Below are 20,730 nucleotides of genomic sequence, written 5' to 3' on the forward strand. Positions count from 1 at the left end.
TTTTAATATAATAATAATCTCCCTTTCCTTCACAAAAAATGTCAGTAGGCTTAAAAATGATTTGGGCTTTCTAATATAATCTCTCTTTTCTTTGCAAAAAAAAGTCAGTGGGCTTGAAAATGATTTGGGCGTTTGGGCTCATATTATTGGGCTAGTAACAAATTTTGGGATATCTCGATTCTCCGTAGATCTCAGCAGACAGGCCTCCATCTGGACCGTGAAACATTCCATCGGACGGCTATTATGAATGTCTTGTGGGCTCACTGGCCCAGCACGGGAGCCGCATCCCCCCCGCACGGCCGCGGCAGCGCACCATTCCACTCTCCACCCATCGCCTCCCATGGCGACCAGGGCGGCGGCAGCCACGCTCACGGCGGCCACGTCCTCTCTCCTCAGGTAATCTCTTCGATTCTACTCTCCTACAATAGTTTTGAGCAGCAATCGCATCCAATCCCGTCGAGCCCAACTCGTCCTTCCCTCTGTTGTTACAGGCGCTCTGCCTCGCTGCGGCCGCAGGTTCTCCGGGTCCCCCACCGCGTGCCTCCCCGAAGGTGGCTCTCTGTGCTCATGTTTATTGTAATTTTTGTATTGGATTTAGGGCCGTTCCTGTTGGCGAGGCTCGGCTTCTTGATTTGTTCGTATCTTTGGTATTTGAGTAGTTGCGGCATCGCCTACAATCGATGGTATCATTATATCATAGTCGTCAGTACAATTCCTCTCACTGCTTGGTTGCTAACGAAACCTATGTTTGGCTTTAGAATAATTTGTAGGACAACGGTGGTTAGAGTTGTAATTGTTCCAGAGTTAACATTAGATGACAGTTTAAACACTTGACTGAACTGAGAGAAACTCCCTCCTACTTTAGTCATGGACAGTGCAAGGTGAATATTAACTTATTAAGGCACAAGGAAACCATTCCTGACATAAGCTTTTGTGTTAGGCCAACGTCTAGGTTCACTAGAATTCAACAAGTATAGTTGAGATTCATTTCTTCAATACATGACAAGTACCCCAAGTGGTCTAGTATTCTTCGGACATTCTTGATTCCAGTCAATTGGTAGTCAATAGCAAGGAGGAAGGACTCATAACGTTTGTTACCCGTTCCAGATCTTCTGCAAAATGGTCACTGTGGCCTCCCAGTTTGTTATAGTGGTCATAAAAACTTGTCTGTGCAAATTGATCCGGTTCAATATTCAACCAGATCCCTGGCATGGTCAGGAACCGGCTACTTTCAGTTACTAATCGTCTTGAGTTTCTACTAACTTCAGTTCCTTTGAATTTTTTTAGGGTCATCTCTTTTAGCCCTTTACGCACTTATGGTCCTTAAATAGTCTAAAGTTGATTTCTGATACATTTCCTTGATACTTTAGATTTGTGCGCCATATTGCTTCATCAACAAATGAGGAAGCTGCTGCCAGAGCAGCCGCCGCCACCGCTGATACTGGAGGACCTACCATGTAGATCTCATAAGCTTGCTTATACTCTGTTTTGTGGCTCTGAATATTCACTTACGTTTAATTTTCTCAGTTTTGACAAGATCATTGCAAAGGAAATTCCTTCAAGTATAGTATATGAAGATGAAAATGTCTTGGCATTTAGAGATATTAATCCACAAGCCCCTGTACACGTTCTAGTCATCCCAAAAGTGAGAGATGGGCTAACTGGATTAGACAAGGTATGTAGTCTAGTTCATATTGTGTCCACAAAAGGAGTTGAGCCTGTAAAACATTTTACCATGACTTTTTATGACATTGTTACTTGTTCTTAGGCTGAGCCAAGGCATACTGAAATTCTGGGCCAGCTTCTTTACGCGGCGAAAGTAGTAGCAGAAAAGGAAGGTGTAGCAAATGGGTACCGTGTCGTCATCAACAATGGAGCTGAAGGATGTAAGGAGCTCATGGGCAACCTTCACCCCACACTTTTTTCCCTGCTTCTTTTCTCCAAATGTTTTCATTTTGATGCTAATGGTGTGTCATTTATCTGTCCACAGGTCAATCTGTCTATCATCTGCACTTGCATGTACTCGGTGGAAGGCAGATGAAGTGGCCCCCTGGTTAAATTATGAAGGGGGACATGTTTGATTTCTTTTGTGTCGAGCATACCCTCTTTCCAAAAAGAGAGTGATGTACTAGTATCTGCCCCTGTGATTGCCCCCTTTTGAGCACTCATCTCTGGAATTACTGAGCTTTTGCAGCATTTTGCTAAGGAAAAACTTTTGCAGCAGATTTTTTGAGAATATTAAACAGGTTTTAGAATTATCCTACAAAACAATCAGCTGTGCATATTTCAGATTGTTTGAACATATGTTTTTACCCATATGGCACATCTTCAAGATTGTTTGAACCATCCAAGTGCTGAGCGGGATTGTTAATTATTTTTATGTTGGAATCCAAATGGACTTACTTATATTCCATTTTACATAACTAGATAGACCAAGTGATATCATTTGTTGCACATGTACACACATTCAGAGCACCAAATTTCACCTGAGCCAGGTGAAACTTTACAAGAAGCATAGGCGGTATGCCCTGGTAATTGATGCCTATTTTTTTTACTGTGGTAGAAAACTGATAAAGCGACGATATAATTCACAAACCATGCATCAATACACTTTTCTTTTATATATTCATATACATGATGGAATAATGATCGAAAGGGAATACAATGCAACAACTCCAAATCCTGCAACAATAATGTGGTGGCCATAATTCTGTTTCGGTGCTTATAATAAGCAAAACAAAAGTGTTATCAGGTTGTTCGGCCATCATAATCACTCTAATGGAATTATTGCATGCTAAAAACCAAATTTTCAAGTCAAGCACAGCTCATTTCTGGTGTCAAGGTACATCTTCTCTGCCCATCCCACATCCCACATCACCAACTTGGCACGCAGCTGGATGCTAACCTTTCACCCAGTACATGCTCGTCTGGAAGACAAAAGACAATCGCTGAAAGATTGAATCCATTCTTGAAGAGAAATGACAATTGTTGAAAGACTGAATCCATTGTTGGAAGATTCAAGGACCTGTTTGGTTCCTCTTGCTAAATTTTAGCCAGCTAGTCATTCTAGTGACTAAAGTTCCAAACATACTAACTAAAAAGGAGCTAAAATAGTTTAGTCCTACTAGTCACCCAAGAGTAACTAAAATAATTTTAGCTGGCAAAAATTTAGCAAGGAGAACCAAACGAGGCCTGAATTTTTTTGAGGAGGAAAGAGACGTTGCTTGCAATCAGAACAGGCTGGTTAGCTGCATTGCATTGAGAGGTGAGGTCGCAAGACTCAGATGACGCCGATCAAGCTGCCCATGCCAGGTCCAGGACACAGCCTGCCTGGGCTATACCAACGCGCGAGGACAGGCTACACAACAGAGACGCATACGAATACGTACGTGCAGCAGATGCAGCGAGAGCACGACAGCGTCGTACGTCTCGTCTGGCTGGGGCACAAAACGGCAGCGTCACGAGTATAGGGGTTGGCCGGCCGGGTGGGCGCACCGCACGAGGGACCATGCATGCATGCATGCATGTATGTAGTGCTCTGCTTTGCTTAACAGCAATCCAATGCAATGCGACCTCCGTCCCCGTCCGTCCGTGCATGGCTCGCGCAGTCGAGCTCTGATTTCGTCTCGTCGCCGTCCCCCCTCCTTGCCTTCGCACACGCCAAAACTGTAGCTGCATGCATGCTCCTCCTCAGTCCTCTTTTCTGCTCGTTTTGGGCGTCCCAAATCCGGGTGGGGAAGGAAGGAAGGAAGAACACTTTGCTGGTGTGAGAGGTTGAAGCTGCCAGCATGATCTGGTGGCCGGCCGGCCGGCGTCTCTCAAGTGCGCTCGGATCGGAGACGCGTCGCCAGATCATGTTGCAGCTTCACTCTCTCGCAACCACCAAAGGGCCGGCGGCCGGCAAAGCATCGTGGAGGCTCTCGACAGATGAGTTCCTTGCTTCGCCGGTATGTGCTTGTTTCATCTTTTTTAAACCAAGCGTCATGCATGTCTCACAGGAGTAGGATTCGTGTGTACGTACTTCGTGGTTTGTCAAAAAAAAAAAAGTCTCTGAACTAGCAATTTGTGTTAATGTGTTGGAACTATGTTGTAGTTGATGGTTTCTCAGCAAGGCATCAGGATGAGATGACAATGCAGGCTTTAATGCATACTATTACTCATCCATTTTGTTTCATCTCCTTTTACTAAAGAAAGCTTATTGCTTAACCACAAGCAGAGATTAAAAGGGGGAGACAAGTCAATTATTCAGTTTTACAAACCAATAATTGTTTTTTTCTCCGTGTCATGAATTATTGCTTGTATATTTGTATAGATTCAGTTAGCTTCTATCCACCTTTGCTACATCCCGACGGTGCATTTTTCAATATGATGTCGTGGTAGAATAAATTCCAATTTTATCTTGATTTGATTACCACTAGATTTTGTTTAATTCTTTTCTCTCAAGAAGATTATTGTTTCTATTATTTATTGGTAATTTGGCTTATTTATAATGACTTATACATCAAATGCTCGCAAAAAAGTGTGTGTGTGTGTGTGTGTGTGTGTGTGTGTGTGTGTGTATTTGACACCCCTCTTGGAATTCACAAGCTCATTTTCCAATGTACTATCTAAGCCAAGCTCTAGGATTAGGGTTTGGGTTGCGGTTCATGCGGTGCCCAAACGTTGTCATCGTTGGTTGTGGCTCTTCCAGACATCGCCCATGTGTGCGAGTGGCACAACACTACCATTGCGGTGCCTAAACATTGTCATCGTTGGTTGTGGCTCTTCCCGACATCACCCATGCATGCGAGTGGCACAACACTGCCATTGCTCGCACTGTCAAATAGCTCGTTGGCATTGGCTCTTATGTTGTGCGCTCCTTGGTTGTCCGTCACTGCCAACTCGAGCAGAACCCACATGACTCCTCCTACCACTGCCCATATGGCACTCCTCTCTGTGTTTCCTGCATGGCTCCTCTTGCTACTGCATTGTCTAGCCCCCTTTCCACACGGCCCACATGGCTCTTCATGTTGTATCGCCACCCTCCATTTTCAATGGCATCCTCTTTGAAGAGTGATAGTACTAGTGGGCTTCACTATGATTACTATGACAAAGATGGTCATGCAAAGACTTATTCTTCCAGTAGACTCTTGATGAGGTGGTCATTTCTCACAAGGTCCTAGCATCTTAGAGTAGCTTGAATAGTTCTATGAGACACAGGAGATACTCATGTTGCTCTATCGCCTTGCAAGTTCTGCAACTACTAGGGTTGCTAGTTCTATTATTGTAGCCTTTGAACTTTCAACTTCTATTGGTACTTCTTAATTAGTCTTCCACACTAAGGCACCACCATCCACTTCATGTACTACACCATGGATTCTTGACTCTAGTACTTCTTTCCACATGACTCATGATTGTGCAGGTCTTTCCTCTATCCATACATCCTATTATTGTTCATACCATTGATAGCCCACTTCTTTCTTTTGTCGGTCATGAAACTCTATTGTCCTCCTCTTTTCATGTTGCTAGTGTTTCTTATGTTCTCAATCTGATGGTGCAGCTAATCTCTGGCCAACACGATGATTATGGTTGCGTGTTATTCTTGAATCATGTTTAGGATCTCAATACATGAGTTCTAGTTGCTATTGCTGTTTGGCCCCCATTGGTACAATTCTCAGCATTTTAGAAGCTCGATTAGCTCCATCCTCCTTGTACTGGCATTGCTAGTATTGTGAGCTCTGCTTCTGCTATGCTAGCCTCATCTTTTTGCTTAGTGGCATCATTGATGAGGACATTTATGTGGTTTGCGTCTACCTACATTAGTTCTTTGTAACTTATTTGGAACTTTCTTTGGTGATGTATACTCATACCAGTGTTAGGGCTATAAGCCAAGCAGATTGCTCTAGCTTCCATATGACTCTAGTGAATCATTGTTGAAAGGTCCCTTAGATCTTATTCATTCTGATGTATTGAGCTTGACACCCTTTGTTTGGAAAGGGGTTCATCTATACTATATCATATTTATGGATGATATTTCTCGGTTCACCTCGGTTTACTGCATGAAACACCATAGTAAGGCTTTATCCATCTCTAAGACTTTGCCAAGATGATATGTACTCATTCTGACACTTCTATTCATTTTTTCGTGTACTCTATGACAATTCCTATTTGAGCAACACTAGATACAACTAACAGATAAATCCGCAAGCACACATGTGTCAATGTAGCTTTCATCGCTTGGAATACTAAGTTGAAAATAATTTCTCATCAAGTGCAGCAGCTAAGTTGCATGCTATGGCTCTTGTGACCACAGAGGTATGATCGTTACTTGATCATTTTGGTGTTTCATTTTTTATCCCAACTTCTTTGTTATTTAATAGTACTAGTGGAGATCCGGTGAACAATGATCTCACCAAACATAATGGTGATGATGCCTACACTTGGCTATAAGTGTAGGATAATGTTATAGCTCTTCACTATGTTCATTCAAAGCTTTATTTCACTTACTGCATTACCAAGGCACAAGCAAGAGCTCGTCACCAATTTTATCTATCCAAACCTAGGTTCCATGATCCATCATGAGTTTGAGGAGGGGTGTTGGTCATATATTTGATGTACATACTTCATTGTGCAAGGGCTTCTTTCACATATATACCCAATATACTTTTGAGCTTTGCCCCTCCTAGAGTACACAAGCTCATTTCCAACAATCATTATCACCAAAATCAAATTAGGAGCTAGATGTTTTCACTACCAAATAGTGATGGATGATGGGCATAAGCCATTTCTCATAATAGCATACTAAATTTTGTTGTTCAATAACAATTTACATGAAGACAATCTAACCAAGCCAACAAAGCACCTCAAGGTTGAGATGATCAAGTTCGGTGTTGAAACAAAACGGTGGCCGACATAGGACATTTTGCAACATGAGGCACATGAAGTCATCAAGAATAAGGCTATGGTGATTTTGTTCTCATAAGGGTCTTAAAGCAACGACTCAACACGGTATGATGATAGATAGATGAGTACAAATATGTCGCTAATAAATTCATTAAGGGACTAACCTTTTAGAAAATGTGCTGATAATGTTTCTTCATTAAGAGTGAAAAAGAGTTCCAAACAATGCACACAACCTATGAAAGAACAAAAAAACACTACCATAGGAACTGTCATCACCCTGTAGTGAATCATCGACCATGATGACATGGTCATCATTGCCGATTGGAAACCGACAATGATAATAGGTTATCACCGCTGATTAGTAATGCGAATCGTTGGTGATAATGATAATCCAAATAACGGACCAAAAAATAGTAAAATGTTTACTACACAACATGATTCAAACTTGAGACTTGTGTCCTCGCGTGTAGCTCATCTAACCACTCACCCAAAGTTACTTGACATATCCATTCTCCTAGTATTTACTTTTTTGGATTTTAAAATAAATATTTAAGATTCTAAATGATTTTTTTTAAAAAAATTATCAACTACAAACCTGTAGTTCTTATCGAGATCTACAACTTTAGTTTTAATTATTTTTTTCTGAGGTCGTTTGACAAATTTAAATTTTAAATCACGAGAACTTGAGCCACACTTTTAGGACCTCAAACGATTTTTAAATGAAGAAGTCACCAATTACATAGTTGTAGTTCTCATCAAGATCAAGATCTACAACTTTGATATTGGTTGATTTTATCCGAGGTTGTTTAAAAAATTAAATTTCAAAATGTTTGAACTTCAAATACAAAATTGATACTATAAATAATTGCTCTGTTTTTTCAAAGGTTCTTTGCACCTGAAATGCTAGTTTTTTTTATTGCTCGATGAAGAATGCCTTGTAGGCTAAGATGGAGGAGTAGCGACCAGGACCAAACAAAGGTACTGTAAAAGGGTTTTAGATATACAGCAGAACGAATAATACATCCGTGACATATCTGTTTGCCCGGGGCACATCTCCATGCGCACAAGGGCAAAATTTATTCATTGTTCATCTGACACAGACCTTCTAGGCAACGCAAATGTGTAGTCCAAATCAAAGACACTTGGAAGGCCCTGCACCCTTGTCTTCGCACCACCACCATCAGTCAAATGTGTTCGACATACTTGTCTTCACGGAGGTATGTCACCATGAAATCCGTGAAGTACCAAACAGCCAACTGAGTGGCTGGCATCCAGACTTCCAGAGTCCAAGCATGGCTATTGTAAAAAGGGTTTGAGTAAAGAAAGGATAAAACGCATCCCATTCCAATACCATATCAGTTTGTTCGGGGCACACCTCCAATTTATTCACTACTCATCTGGCAAAACTAGAAGAGACACGCCTAGTTTAATGGACAGGAGAAGAGGACTTGCATTTTGCACCATGTATATACTGCAGGACCAGCCTACGCTTCGTCAAGAGCAAGAACACCTGGGAGGGTCTTGCCTTCCAGCAGCTCCAAGCTCGCACCACCGCCAGTCGAAATGTGGCTCATCTTGTCCGCCAACCCGGCCTTCTCGACCGCAGCAACAGAGTCTCCACCTCCAATGATGGTTGTCACGCCTTTAGCAGTGATTTCAGCTAACTTCTTGGCAATCGCCTGAACAAATAGGCGGTGAATTTATTTAGCTAGAGAACACACAGATGCAAATAACTCGTATGCAAGGTATCACTCACATCAGTGCCAGCTGCAAACTTCTCAAACTCAAAAACTCCCATAGGCCCATTCCAGATGACAGTCTTGGTGGTCTCCAAAGTCTTACTGAAAGTCTTGATAGAGTCAGGGCCAATATCCAGGCCCATCCAACCATCAGGGATAGATGATGCAGGAACAGTCTGCAAATGACGACAGGTGTAAGCATGAGCAGAGTGAGAAAAGACCTATATTTTCAAAGATTTCTGCACCCACGAGGGAACTGTGTATAGCAATTCCACTTCTTACCACAACTCGAGAATCTGGCTTATGTTGCATTACCAAAGTGCAAATAGCTTGTCTTACTCGACAGAGTTTTGTTGGTGCAGGTTCTACATTACATTATTCAGTTGCCACGCAAGATAATTCCGGAAGACACTTCATGTAGGCTAACATGAATACTTACAATAAAAAAATCTGGGTCTTTTGTAGTAAGAGCATACCTTGCTGTCAGCATCTGCAGCAAATTTGTCAGCCACTACAACATCAGTGGGAAGCAGGAGTGAGACCCCCTTTGACTTGGCTTTCTCAATAAGTGAAGTTGCCAGTTCAAGCTTGTCTTCCTCAACAAGAGATTTGCCTACAGCATATCCCTGGGCCTTATAAAATGTGAATATCATACCACCACCAAGGATTAGGATGTCAACCTTAGCCAATAGAGACTCAATCACCCCTATTTTTGTGGACACCTTTGATCCACCAACAATTGCAGCGAATGGCTTCTTTGGGTTGGCAACAGCGCCAACAAGATAGTCAAGTTCCTGAAATGTGAGAGCTCTTAGTCGAAAGATGAAAACAATATTGCAGAACCTTTCAATGTTGTCAATTTGCAGGTAATTGGAAACAACCCTCAAGTCAATGAAAAGCCATCAGGGCTTTGCAACTTGAAAAGGAAAAACAGTACTGATTCTTCACAATGGAGTACATAACAGACTAACTGAACTCCAGAAAATACCTTCTGCATAAGGAAGCCGGCCACAGCAGGTTTCAAATACTTGGTAACTCCCTCGGTTGAAGCATGAGCTCTGTGTGCCGTACCAAAGGCATCGTTTACATAGAGATCAGCAACAGATGCCAGCTTCTTGGCAAATTCAGGGTCATTCTTCTCTTCCTCCTTGTAGAACCTAACATTTTCTAAAAGCAGAACACCTCCATCTGGTAAAGAAGCAGCCAACTTCTGAACTTCCTCACCAATGCAATCATTGGCCATAACAACCTTTTAACAATGTAAAGAAGTAAGTAAAGGGTAGATAAGATGAGTTATTGTTCCGTTTTTTCATACTATGTACAGGAATGAACATGAGTTATATTTTCATAATGCATACATTAACTCCAAGGAGCTCAGACAAGCGCGGGACAAGAGGCTTCAAGCTGTACTTGGGAGTGACACCTTTTGGACGTCCCTGAAGAGAAAATAGTAACTGTATTAGAATGACATGATCAAGTGAAACAATTAATGTAGTTATAACCTTAAATATGATTACGGAGGAACAATTTTTTCTCCAAAGCATAGAATATTTAGTCTGCTACTTATTAAGGGGAATCTTGAATTTGGGTTGACCTAATAAAAGTTGAAAATCACATCATGTTACTAACTAGTGGCTGCTCCATTAGTGTATCCATGTCTTGGATGGCATCCGTAATTCAAGTGCCACAGGATATGACTACTGTAGGTCCATTGTTAACTTCTAATATATTGGTTGCCAGGCATTGGTACAATGTAGGTAACAAACCACATCGTTTGAAGAAGAAAGTCTCAAACTAAAGACTGTGAAAACCAGCATGTTAGAAATATTGCTTTAAATTTTGATGACTCAAGACAATTACTGAACGATTTATTACAGAAATTACAGGATCAATGAAATGGGCATGTCTAAGTCAAAATATGCAGTGTGTTGACAGGTGTAACATTTTTTCTACCTTAATAAAATGACGTGCAGTTCTCCTACGCTATTCGAGAAAAAAAAAGGGTCAAAATATGCAGTTTCTTGCACCACTCTGAACCTAATGTCTTCAAGTAATCACCTTTTGACTGACAATGATGGTATATTTGGCACATAAATAGAACTCAGGCCACGTTTATCCTTCCTGAATACTTAATACTATACTAACAGATATCGATACTAGTACAAATGTACTCCGATGCTACCAATAACTCATTAATACTGAGTAGAAACCTACACAGGACTGTACCCGATGTTACCAATCAGCAATCGCCCAAATCAGCATCATATCTCATGCACTCGAGCACAAATCGTACTAGAAAACTAACCTAGTCGGCAGTAGGCACAGAGCAAGAAACCGGTGCTCACCAGATGGCTGGCCAGGATGACCTTGGCGCCCTTCTCCATCAAGAACTTGATGGTGGGGACGGACGCGCGGATGCGGGTGTCGTCGGTGATCTTCTGGCTGTCGCCCAGCGGGACGTTGAGGTCGGCGCGGAGGAACACCTTCTTCCCCTTCAGATCCGCCTCCGTCAGGGTGCCCACGCTCTTCTTGGTCGCCATTCCTCCCCTAAACTAAACCCTGCGCCAAAATCCGATCCCACAAGTCACGGCAGCGATTGTCGCCCGACACCGGGCGTCAACTGAATCGTGTCCTGATCGAGAGACGGAAAAGGAAGCCTACCAGTACCAGGGAACAGGCTGGTCGGATTCTTGGGGGCTGATTTGGGTCCGAGGTGGGAAGAACAGGAGCAGCTTTGGATACGAGGAAGCCACGGGAAGGTGCTCAACTTTTTTTTATAGTCGCTGAAATGGGCCCAAGAGTCGCCGTTGTTGACAGTGGGTCCCAGTGGACAGTGCCCATAACCGTTTGGGTGGGCGCGCTCGAGGGTTTTATGCGGCGCCGTGGGTTTGTACACGCGGATTAGTTGGCGTTGGGCCTGGAAGCGTATGGACGGCCCAGATTCATTGCATCAAAGGATTTTTTTTTATTATTTTTTTGATGAGATGAGAGAAGAAGGTTCTGTAATGTGACGCGTGGAAATGGGCTTTCGACGTGGCTGTGGACATGTGGCTGTCGTTATCTGCAGTTGTATGATTTTGTTCTGCGGCACTTATAAAATTCAGACCTTGTTTAGATGCGAAAAGATTTTGGATTTCGTTACTGTAGCACTTTGTTTGTGGCAAATATTGTCCAATTATGGACTAACTAGGATCAAAAAATTCGTCTCGCGATTTACAATTAAACTGTGTAATTAGTTTTTATTTTTGTCTATATTTAATACTTCATGCATGTGCCGAAAGATTCGATGTGACAGAGAATCTTGAAAACTTTTTACTTTTCGGGGTAAACTAAACAAGGCCTCATTGAGAAGATCAACGTGTCTAGGAATTTCAGTAAAAGCTAGTACTAGAAATAGGTAGTTTTACAGTTAAAAGTATATTTATTTATTTATTTAAAAAAAAAAGATAGAAGGGCTACCTTCTACGGGGATGGCGGGAGTACTTCCTTTCTTGCCTGAACTGTCCTGAAACAACTAACGCCGTTCGAGTGGGCACCCATTCTTAATCGTGGTAACGCTAAAAATAGGTGCCCAAAACCTAGGACCACCAGAGAGGCTTGTTGGTTCGTGTCAAAATTTGCCACGACGAATTGTTGATGAAGAGAGAAAAAAGAAAAGAGAAGAAAACTTTGGTTCTCATACAAGTAACAAGTTAGGCACAGGTAAACACAGGCACCAGTGAATCCTATAGAAATGTATGCAAGAGAAATAGAAAAAAGAATGGAAATAAATAAATAAAAATTATAGACAGATAAAAAACAAAGTATTGTATAGCTTGACTTTTATAACTTGACTTATAGCCAAGCATTTGGCTTTATTATTGACCATGCTCTTGTAAAAAGTATGGCTAGCAAAATCAAATTTACACTTCTGACTTTAGTTAGCAAGAAATGAGCCTATGACTTATGGACAGAGTGCTAAAAAAGTATAGTACACACCATAGTTAAAGCAGCGAAACAAACACATGCCTAAAAAACTGTCAATCAAAAGGTGATGGTTACAGAAATTTTATTTTGAAACTTCGTGACCAAACACATTCGCGCAACAAGCGAAATTTCCCAAGTTTACGGACTGGGAATTGGTAATGTCCTCCTCCACTTGTCCAAGAAACAGACACCGGAATGACCATCAAACAGACACCGGAATGGCCATCGGTGTTCAAATGGCACTGAGTACGTAGAAAAGAAAAGGTACTACCTTCAAATCTAGGACAGGCACAAAAAAAAAAGGATCGTAATCTGAAGGACTTGTCACTCCCATTTGCAGCATCATACATGATAATCTCCATACATCAATGCTGGTAGGTTTTGGGCATAGATTAGTTTAACTAATACTGTATCTGAAAATTTTCAGGTCACCATTTCTAAATAAGCTTCAAGCATATGTACAAAGAGCAAAACAAATACGTAGAAACTTGTCAAAAAAAAAAACAAATACGTAGAAACACTATAGGCCTACTTACTGTCTCCAACAGTAGAATGCCCAACTACTTCATGTTTATTTCCCTTGAGGCTTAACCTTGAGCTTAGAAGTTCGGTCAAGACCAAGGGGCAGCTTGCCTCGAGATGTTTATAACCTTCCGTTGCAGCAACAGCCTGGAGATTCTTCGGACAAGCCGAGATGAACTCCATGCACTTGGATTTAAGCTTCGAGCACCCGTGCTGTTCAGCCAAAGCCAATGTGGTCGCGACTGTATCCACACCAATGTTCATGCACATCTTCTCTGCACAGATCCTCTTGAGCCTCTCCAGTCCATACCGATCTGCGGCTTCAAGAAGATGTTGCGCAATCACTGTCGCCTCCTCCCCCTTCAGCTGGTCCAGCTTGGGCACCGTGTCGGTGTAGATGAAATGGAGCATGGCTCTGAACACCTCTACCTCCATGTCGTCGATCTCAAAACATGATGAGGCCTTCTCTTTCATGTTCCCAAAGAGCTTGGCCATGAAAACCAGTGACCTTGCTGCCAGCACACACCTGTGCGCGGTGATCCACTCACCGGAAATGACAAATGTGATGTCAGCCCCCACCTGGCTCAGCAGTAGCTCACCAAATTGCTTGTGCAGATCAGAGGATGGAACGCTGGGCGCAGCGTAAGCTACTGCATCCTTGGGATGCCCAGGCAGGGTGGTGATTGCACATTGAACAATAATGCACCCATCTTTCAGATATCGACGTGACGATTCCCACAGTTCACTCCGTCTGATAAGAAAGACATCCCGGGACTTGTTTTCGTAGAACACGGAGGACGTGGTTTTCTCCAGAGAATCAGCCGGTGACCTTGGATCCACCAGACGGCAGCTGAACAATGCTGCCACCTCGCGCGCTCCATTGTTGATCAATCTAACACGGGACATGATCCAGTCACCACCGCTGTATGGGTGTCTCGGATCTGTCATCTTTTCATGGAATTCAATCTTCCATATTCATGTAAACCGACGGCGTATACCCTCGACACAGTTGGTATCTCCTTGGTTGTCGTGATTGCTATCTTGAAGAGATGCACTGAGCGCGCGGTATCCATGATGTAAGAGCAACTCCAAGACTATCCTATATACACTTGTCAAATCCTAATTTTTGGCAAAATATGGAAAAAGCTCCTCCAACACTACCCTATATGCACTTGGCAAAATAGGATGTTTGGTAAAAAGAAGGCCAACTGGCTCAAATTTGGGAGCGTTGGGAGCGCTTAGCATCCTGCCTACGCGGTGGGGCCCACACATTCAGCATGCACGCATGCCTTAAATAGATTGCAACTTTTGCATAAAAGTCCCTCTGATTTTTTTCAGGAATCACAAGATAGTCCAAATTTGCCAAAAAAATAGCTAACTGTTGGAGAAGCCTCTTTTTTTCACTTAGCATTTGAGTTTTACACTTGGCAAAATCCAAGATTTGCCGAGTGAAGTTTAGGGTAGTGTTGGAGTTATTCTAAGGGTGGAGGCATGGCTACCGCGGGTTCCTGCTGGAGTGCAGGACTCATGCATGATCAGAATATGAGTATAGCATTCGGCAAAATTATAATGCAAACATATTACAAATGTCAGATAATACCATAGGCTCAATAAATTAGTTCAGAATTTACAAAAAGAAAATTGCAATATAAACAGTTCAAATACAAAATTGACAACACATTGGTGAAGTTGCTTCCTCATGCTAGTTTGACAGTGACACCTGATGGGTGCTGTTCTTCTGCTGTAGGTGCAGTTCTCTGCTAGTTTGACGTTGGATGTACTTTGTTACATTACTTGTTTTTATTCTGTGGTAACTAGTTTTGCTCCGTGTGGTAGTTAGGGGCTGAGTTCGCTTATTTTCTATCCCACTCCAGTTGTATAGGTTGTCCCGTTCCCTTCTTTTCGTCCATTATGTGACAAGGCTTTTGCCGTTCTTTTAGAAAAAAAATATATATTTCTCTCTAATCTATTCACTGATCTTTCATTCCTTATCTGACAAATTACGTTGGAATCTCTTTTTCTCTCAGACCTATTACTTAACAAATTTATGCAAACTTGTAGATCATTAACATAATTTTTGTCCCAGTTAGGGATTGTTTGACCAAATCCACACCAATTCACATGAGTTGGGAGGGATTAAGGTGGAAACTTAGTACTAATAATTTCATGTCAACCCCTTTCAGGCTCCTTTGATGCACTCATATCCATCTCTACTTATATGTATTGGGGTGGATCAGGGTGAAAAATTAAGTTAGCCTAATCCACTCAAACACACATGGATTGAGATGAATTCGAGCGCATCCAAACAAGCCTACATGTGGATTGGAGTGCATCAAACAAGTCCTTGCAAGGTTCAATTGCCATGAATTGTGGAGCTAGTGAACGGGTTTGCAAATTGCAACCCAAATTTCGATGGCGCAAATTTCATGACTAGTTATAACAAGTGACACCACTAGATTAAAATCGAACCCACGCATATATTTGAGGCCTCAAAATGTCTACAGATCTGATCTATCTTCAAGAAACCTTAGATCTAAAGGCCTCTAATTCAAATCAAGAGCACATATATGAATAGTTTAGAAAAAAAATTGAACCACTTTAGTTTACTCTACAAATGCAGATCCGACCTAGATCTAAGAGCTGAAGCTAGGCTAAACATGTCCTTAAAAGACTCTAAATCCATCAAATCATCAGATCAGGAGGAGAGAGGACTAGATCGAGTGATCACCTCACGCCAACGTAGAGGCGGCAGGCCCGCTCGATGGCGCCGGTGCCGGTGTCGGCTCCGCGCAGACCCCGTGACTACTGCAGGGCCGCGCTGCGCGCCTGCCCGGCTCCTGGGCTCTTGGTCACTGAGCGGTTAGCGCAGCTGCGCAGCCAACTGCCCGGTGCCCACCATTGTCAAATGGCGCCGTCGCCTGCGTGAGCTTCGCCCTTTTCCGTTACGATTAGAGGGTGACAGAGGGGTAACTAGGGAGGGCTGAGCAGAGGGACGACGGACGATCACCGAGCAGAGGAACTGGCCATGCGGCTGGGCTACGGCAGTAGTGAGTGATGGGCTATGAGCATTGTGTTTTTTTTCATATAATTTTCCTATCTACTCTCTCCGTTTAAGTTAGACATTTCTAACTTTGATATCAAATTCAAAAAAATATGTTAATAATTTGTAAATGTTAATAACAAAAGATTTCCATTTTTAGATTTACTATGAAAAATACTTTTCGTTATAGATACAATTTACATGTCAAACTACATGATTTTTCTTAAAAAAATCGATGGTCAGATGTAAATGTCTAACTTACAAAGCTAATACCTCATGTATAGAACAAAGAGAATATATACTAACAGTAACAGGACTACTCATAATAAACAAATGGACCAAAAATCAGGATAAACCCACTTTCTCTTGTTGAAACATGAATAATTTGTTACGACTTCTTGCCAAAAACATCAAGAAAAATCTTACGTATATGACTCAAAACATTTTAGTTCCTTGAATCCGCAATATGTAGATGACCCTACACCGTCTTCTTCCTTTAATGTGTGCTCCTTTGTTTTCACCAATGCTTAAGCTCCTATCCATAATTTAGGGGGTTAGAGCTTGGGCTGCAATGGTTTTTATGGCTTATACAACCCTAAAAAAAGACCATCAAGAAAATCCTTGAACAACAATAGAGGTGGGTGCAATGACGATGAGGTATAATGAGAGCATGGAGGTTGCATACAGATGGCTACATGCCATTGAGCCTTGACGAAATTAGCAATGGCAGCGAGGAAGGTGATGATGCACACCGGAATCGAGGAGATGAAATCTAAGGCAAGAGAGTGTAAGATGGAGTTGGAGATAGCTATTTATGATTAGTAGTGGCGGTTGTGAATAATGACAAGTAGAATTGGGCCATGATGGGTTTACAGTCGTCAAAGTAACTTAGAAGTCAAACTTCATCACGAAACAACATGTTTTCCCGATAAGCATCAAGAGACCATGTCTTCCTTGTCTACACAAGCTCGGACATGGTTTTGATGAGACATTGACCCACTTTATTGTGATGGAGAGAGGCAGAGCGGGGCAATGAGAGAGAGACAGACCCCGAACCCACTTTGTTGCGACTAGGGGAGGGGGTGCGGAGCAACAATAGATAGCAAACTAATCGCATAAATGGTTGAAGTCCTCGCAGTAGTAATTGGTTCCCTTGCACAGAACCTTATTCCAACTAAGGTTGCACTGCACAATGAAGGCGTGGCGAAGCTCCGTCGGGCGGTCCTCTACCGGGTTGAGGCACCTCGGCGACGAACCGCTCTGCTAAAATGTGGTGTTATCAAAGTCCTGTATCATGGCCTAGTTCTTGATCGCCTTGAGATGGTACAACATGGACTTCGAACATTACTTGCCAATGTTGTTGCTGAGCACACGATCTAGTACGGGCGCTGGAGCAGGTTTAGCTTGTCGGATAGGGCATCAGTGGATTCTTCACTTACCTATTTGGATTAGCGGCTTGCACAACTACTTCACAAAGAGTCACGCCCCCGATTCGATCTGCAAGAAGCGTTCCACCATTACCTCGTGGCTCACCATCATCGGGAGCTCTTGGCTTGCTTTGTTTGATATGAACGATCTCCAATCCGGGAGACAAATGATGAGTTGGTGGCCTCCTGTAGTTTTTTCTGAGCTCCGGGTAGCACACTTCCATGCTCATCGACTTCATCGTGGCTAGTTCCCTAATGTCGACTTCATCTTGGCAGCTTCGCGTCGTGCGACGTCTGGTGCGCGTTGGCCTCTGCCAACTCTTTCTTGAGGGTCTTGAGAGGTAGTGTCCCCACTCAGTTAGCAGTTGTGGCATGTTGTCATGTCCGTTGATGACACTATCTTTGGTAACTTGGCTTTCTTTCTTTACTTAGAGTAGAGCCACAAGAGGATACGCGGCCTCGGCATGGAGGTACCTTAGCACAACAGTTAGGCCTAGGTGCAGATGAGAAAGGTGTCAGAAGGAGGATGTTTTCCCTTCTTGAGAATCTAAGGGCGCGTTTGGTTCCCTTCTCCTCCCAGCCTGGTCTGCTCAACTCATAAAGGGCCAAGGTAGCCATAACAATAACATGCAAGTAGCAGTTGTTTAGTTGTTCGCACTAAGAAAGTCAAGCCAGATGGAGAGGTTACATGGTTGCTCGTGCACACCCATCAGCCAACTTGTTTTCGCTCAGTGTGCACCAGGCCCTGCACGCTTGCCTGTATGTATTTCTAGATACGCGTATTTTTTTCACATGGATCGGGCCAGGCTAAGGGGCGGCTTTTGCACGGGATCAAACTAGTTGAAAGTGCAGACAAGAAAACCAAACATGTGAATGTTGCATCTAGTGGCCCTACATGAGCCTTATGCAGGTCACCAACAAACGCACTTTGGGAGCGGAGGTGGATGCGGACATTATTTTTGGATATGATTTTTGACGAGACGGGTCCACTTTGCTATGACCGAGGGGAGGAGGAGCTAGGTGATAACAGAGAGCCACGCAAAACAATTTTATTTTGTATTTTTTAGGTTTAGAGAAAAGTCAATAAATCAAAGATACGAATGAATTTGACAACAAGACTAAACCTAGTTTACCAAAATCACTAGGCACTCGCTGGACAAGAAGAAATATTGATCAGTCATTTTCTTTTGTGCAGCCATAATGATATATAGAATTCAACATGACATTCTCGGTGAAAGTTTTATCCACACATTTAATTAATAGGATGCCACCTAGACATTTCTAATGACATTACATCTGCCATGGAAACAGATGTGTTTATTCGTTACGTACTACTACTGGTTCAGTTATTTGTGCCTGTCAGCCATGATGGCCAGGAGAAGGTCATGCACGACAGATGGGCAGCTGGCTATGAGATGCGCGTAACCCTCAGTTTTAACGACCGCTCGGAGATTCGCGGGGGTAGCCACAATGAACTTGATGCATCTGGCCTTGAGCTCCGAACATCCATGCTGCTCTGCCAAAGCCAATGCCGTGGAGACGGTGTCCACGCTAATGTCAGCGCACATCTTCTCTTCGCAGATGATCTTGAGCCTCTCCATCCCGTACCGATCTGCCGCGACGAGCAAATGCTGCGCCATCATCCTGGCATCCTCCTCCTCCTCCTCCTCCTTGCCCTCCACCTGCAGCTCCGGCGGCGACGTGTCGGTGTAGATGAACTGCATCAGCGCCCTGAAGACCTCCGGCCGCATGTCCTCTATCTCGACGTGCTGCGATGCCTTCTCCTTCATGTCCCCGAACAGCTCGGCCATGAAAAACGGCGACCGCGCGGCGAGCACGCACTTGTGTGCCGCGATGGGCTCGCCGGAGACGAGGAACGTGACGTCCGTCCCCTTCTGGTTCCTCCACAGCTCACCGAAGTGCCTGCCCAGGTCCGAGGGAGGCGCCGCCGCAGCGCTGGTCGTCGTCGGCGCAAGGTTGGCCGCCGCCGCAGCAGCATCTTGCGTTGGTGATCTATTCTCTATCAGGACGGTGATCACGCACTCCACCAGGAAGGAGTCGTCCTTGAGGTAGCCGGAGGAGGCCAGCTTACTCCTTGTCGTGATGTAGACATCGTTTGCCTGTCCTTTACTAAGCGTGGCGCTTGTTATGGCCGCCGGCACCGGAGAAGAAGAAGAGCCGAGATGCTGCCCGCCGCCGGTTTGGTCCACCACGTCCACCAGGCGGCAGGCAAACGACGCCACCACGCCTGTCCCGTTGCTGTCCAAGGTGATGCGGAACATGATCCAGTACTGGTCGGAGAACCACACTCTTGGGTGGTAGTTGATCACCCAATCATACCCTCCCACGCTCGTTCGCGTCGAAGCGATGCTGCCCTGCCCCTTCTCCCGGGTCGCCGTGAAGGCGTCGATCTTGAACAGCTGCACGGATCGCGCCGAGTTCGTGAGGTTTATGCAGGCGGCGTAGTTCTGCATGCGCATGGTGGTGGAAGTGGAGAACCGGCGGATCGATCGGAGCAAGGCGCCGGCCGCCGGCAGCGGCAGGGGATGTGTATACGTACGCGTACGGCCAATGACAAGAAGTCAAGAACGGCGGCGGAGTTGTTTCTAGTTCTAGAGCGTTACGTGGGTTATGGAAGGCGTCGCAACTCGCAAGAACCAACCGTGCGTCCGGCACTTATATGCACACGGTTCCTCATCCTCCAACCCTAATCTATATCTTACCGGATTTTACTGGCGTAATCTGCAAGCCGCCGTTAATCTAATCTAATGACTTTTATCACATGTATATGATGTGAAATAGGTGGTTTTGCGTATATTCGCTCTAAACTGCAGGGGCGAAGCCAGATAGCCAAGCCATTGGGGTCAGCTCCACTAATCACTACCTAAATACACTAACTAACAACAAATTTATATAGGATTTCACACATTTTATAGGGGTCAGCTGACCCCGATAAACCCCCCTAGCTCCGCCCCTGCTAAACTGCACGTATGATGTAAATTGTAATCAACAAACTAAAGTTACTATGTTTGCGATAACGTGATGTACATGCTAAGGTACAAACATTTTTTTTGAGAAAAAAAATTCACACACGATTGCATGTACTTCCCTTGATACAATGCTAGCTAATAAGTCATATCCTACTTATAGAGCA

General features: G+C 43.7%; 3 protein-coding genes across 4 annotated transcripts; 1 reads left to right on the forward strand and 2 right to left on the reverse strand.

Moving 5' to 3' along the window:
• LOC8061588 (14 kDa zinc-binding protein) lies at window positions 263-2,371 on the forward strand. Its single transcript, XM_002437377.2, has 6 exons — window positions 263-396; window positions 492-551; window positions 1,371-1,457; window positions 1,528-1,675; window positions 1,769-1,886; window positions 1,991-2,371. The coding sequence occupies exons 1-6, from the start codon at window positions 341-343 to the stop codon at window positions 2,056-2,058; spliced, it is 537 nt and encodes a 178-aa protein (XP_002437422.1). The 5' UTR covers window positions 263-340; the 3' UTR covers window positions 2,059-2,371.
• Window positions 7,860-11,440, reverse strand: LOC110431217 (phosphoglycerate kinase, cytosolic). 2 transcript variants are annotated; one of them, XM_021449973.1, is made up of 7 exons: window positions 11,283-11,440; window positions 10,967-11,180; window positions 9,980-10,057; window positions 9,610-9,870; window positions 9,098-9,415; window positions 8,639-8,797; window positions 7,860-8,561 (listed from the first exon to the last, which is right to left on the reverse strand). In XM_021449973.1, exons 2-7 carry the CDS (start codon window positions 11,159-11,161, stop codon window positions 8,367-8,369), a joined length of 1,206 nt encoding a protein of 401 aa, XP_021305648.1. In that variant the 5' UTR covers window positions 11,162-11,180; window positions 11,283-11,440; the 3' UTR covers window positions 7,860-8,366. The 2 variants fall into 2 exon arrangements, with proteins under 2 accessions (XP_021305648.1, XP_021305649.1); XM_021449974.1 differs by having other exon boundaries at window positions 11,289-11,417.
• On the reverse strand, window positions 13,116-20,056 carry LOC8061589 (BTB/POZ and MATH domain-containing protein 1). The gene is made up of 2 exons (XM_002438772.2): window positions 18,933-20,056; window positions 13,116-14,001 (listed from the first exon to the last, which is right to left on the reverse strand). Exons 1-2 carry the CDS (start codon window positions 20,054-20,056, stop codon window positions 13,116-13,118), a joined length of 2,010 nt encoding a protein of 669 aa, XP_002438817.2.

This window comes from Sorghum bicolor, chromosome 10, assembly GCF_000003195.3.
Source record: "Sorghum bicolor cultivar BTx623 chromosome 10, Sorghum_bicolor_NCBIv3, whole genome shotgun sequence".
In the NCBI taxonomy this organism is placed as follows: Eukaryota; Viridiplantae; Streptophyta; class Magnoliopsida; order Poales; family Poaceae; genus Sorghum; species Sorghum bicolor.

Coding starts and splice junctions, on each gene's coding strand:
- LOC110431217 (XM_021449973.1), bottom strand. CDS start 11,161: ATGGCGACCAAGAAGAGCGTGGGCACCCTGACGGAGGCGGATCTGAAG. Junction 9,871..9,979: donor CTGAGCTCCTTGGAGTTAAT/GTATGCATTATG, acceptor CATTGTTAAAAG/GTTGTTATGGCCAATGATTG. Junction 9,416..9,609: donor CCGGCTTCCTTATGCAGAAG/GTATTTTCTGGA, acceptor CTCACATTTCAG/GAACTTGACTATCTTGTTGG.
- LOC8061588 (XM_002437377.2), top strand. CDS start 341: ATGGCGACCAGGGCGGCGGCAGCCACGCTCACGGCGGCCACGTCCTCT. Junction 397..491: donor GCCACGTCCTCTCTCCTCAG/GTAATCTCTTCG, acceptor CTGTTGTTACAG/GCGCTCTGCCTCGCTGCGGC. Junction 1,887..1,990: donor CAACAATGGAGCTGAAGGAT/GTAAGGAGCTCA, acceptor ATCTGTCCACAG/GTCAATCTGTCTATCATCTG.
- LOC8061589 (XM_002438772.2), bottom strand. CDS start 20,056: ATGCGCATGCAGAACTACGCCGCCTGCATAAACCTCACGAACTCGGCG. Junction 14,002..18,932: donor CTGGCCATCATGGCTGACAG/GCACAAATAACT, acceptor GTCCCGTGTTAG/ATTGATCAACAATGGAGCGC.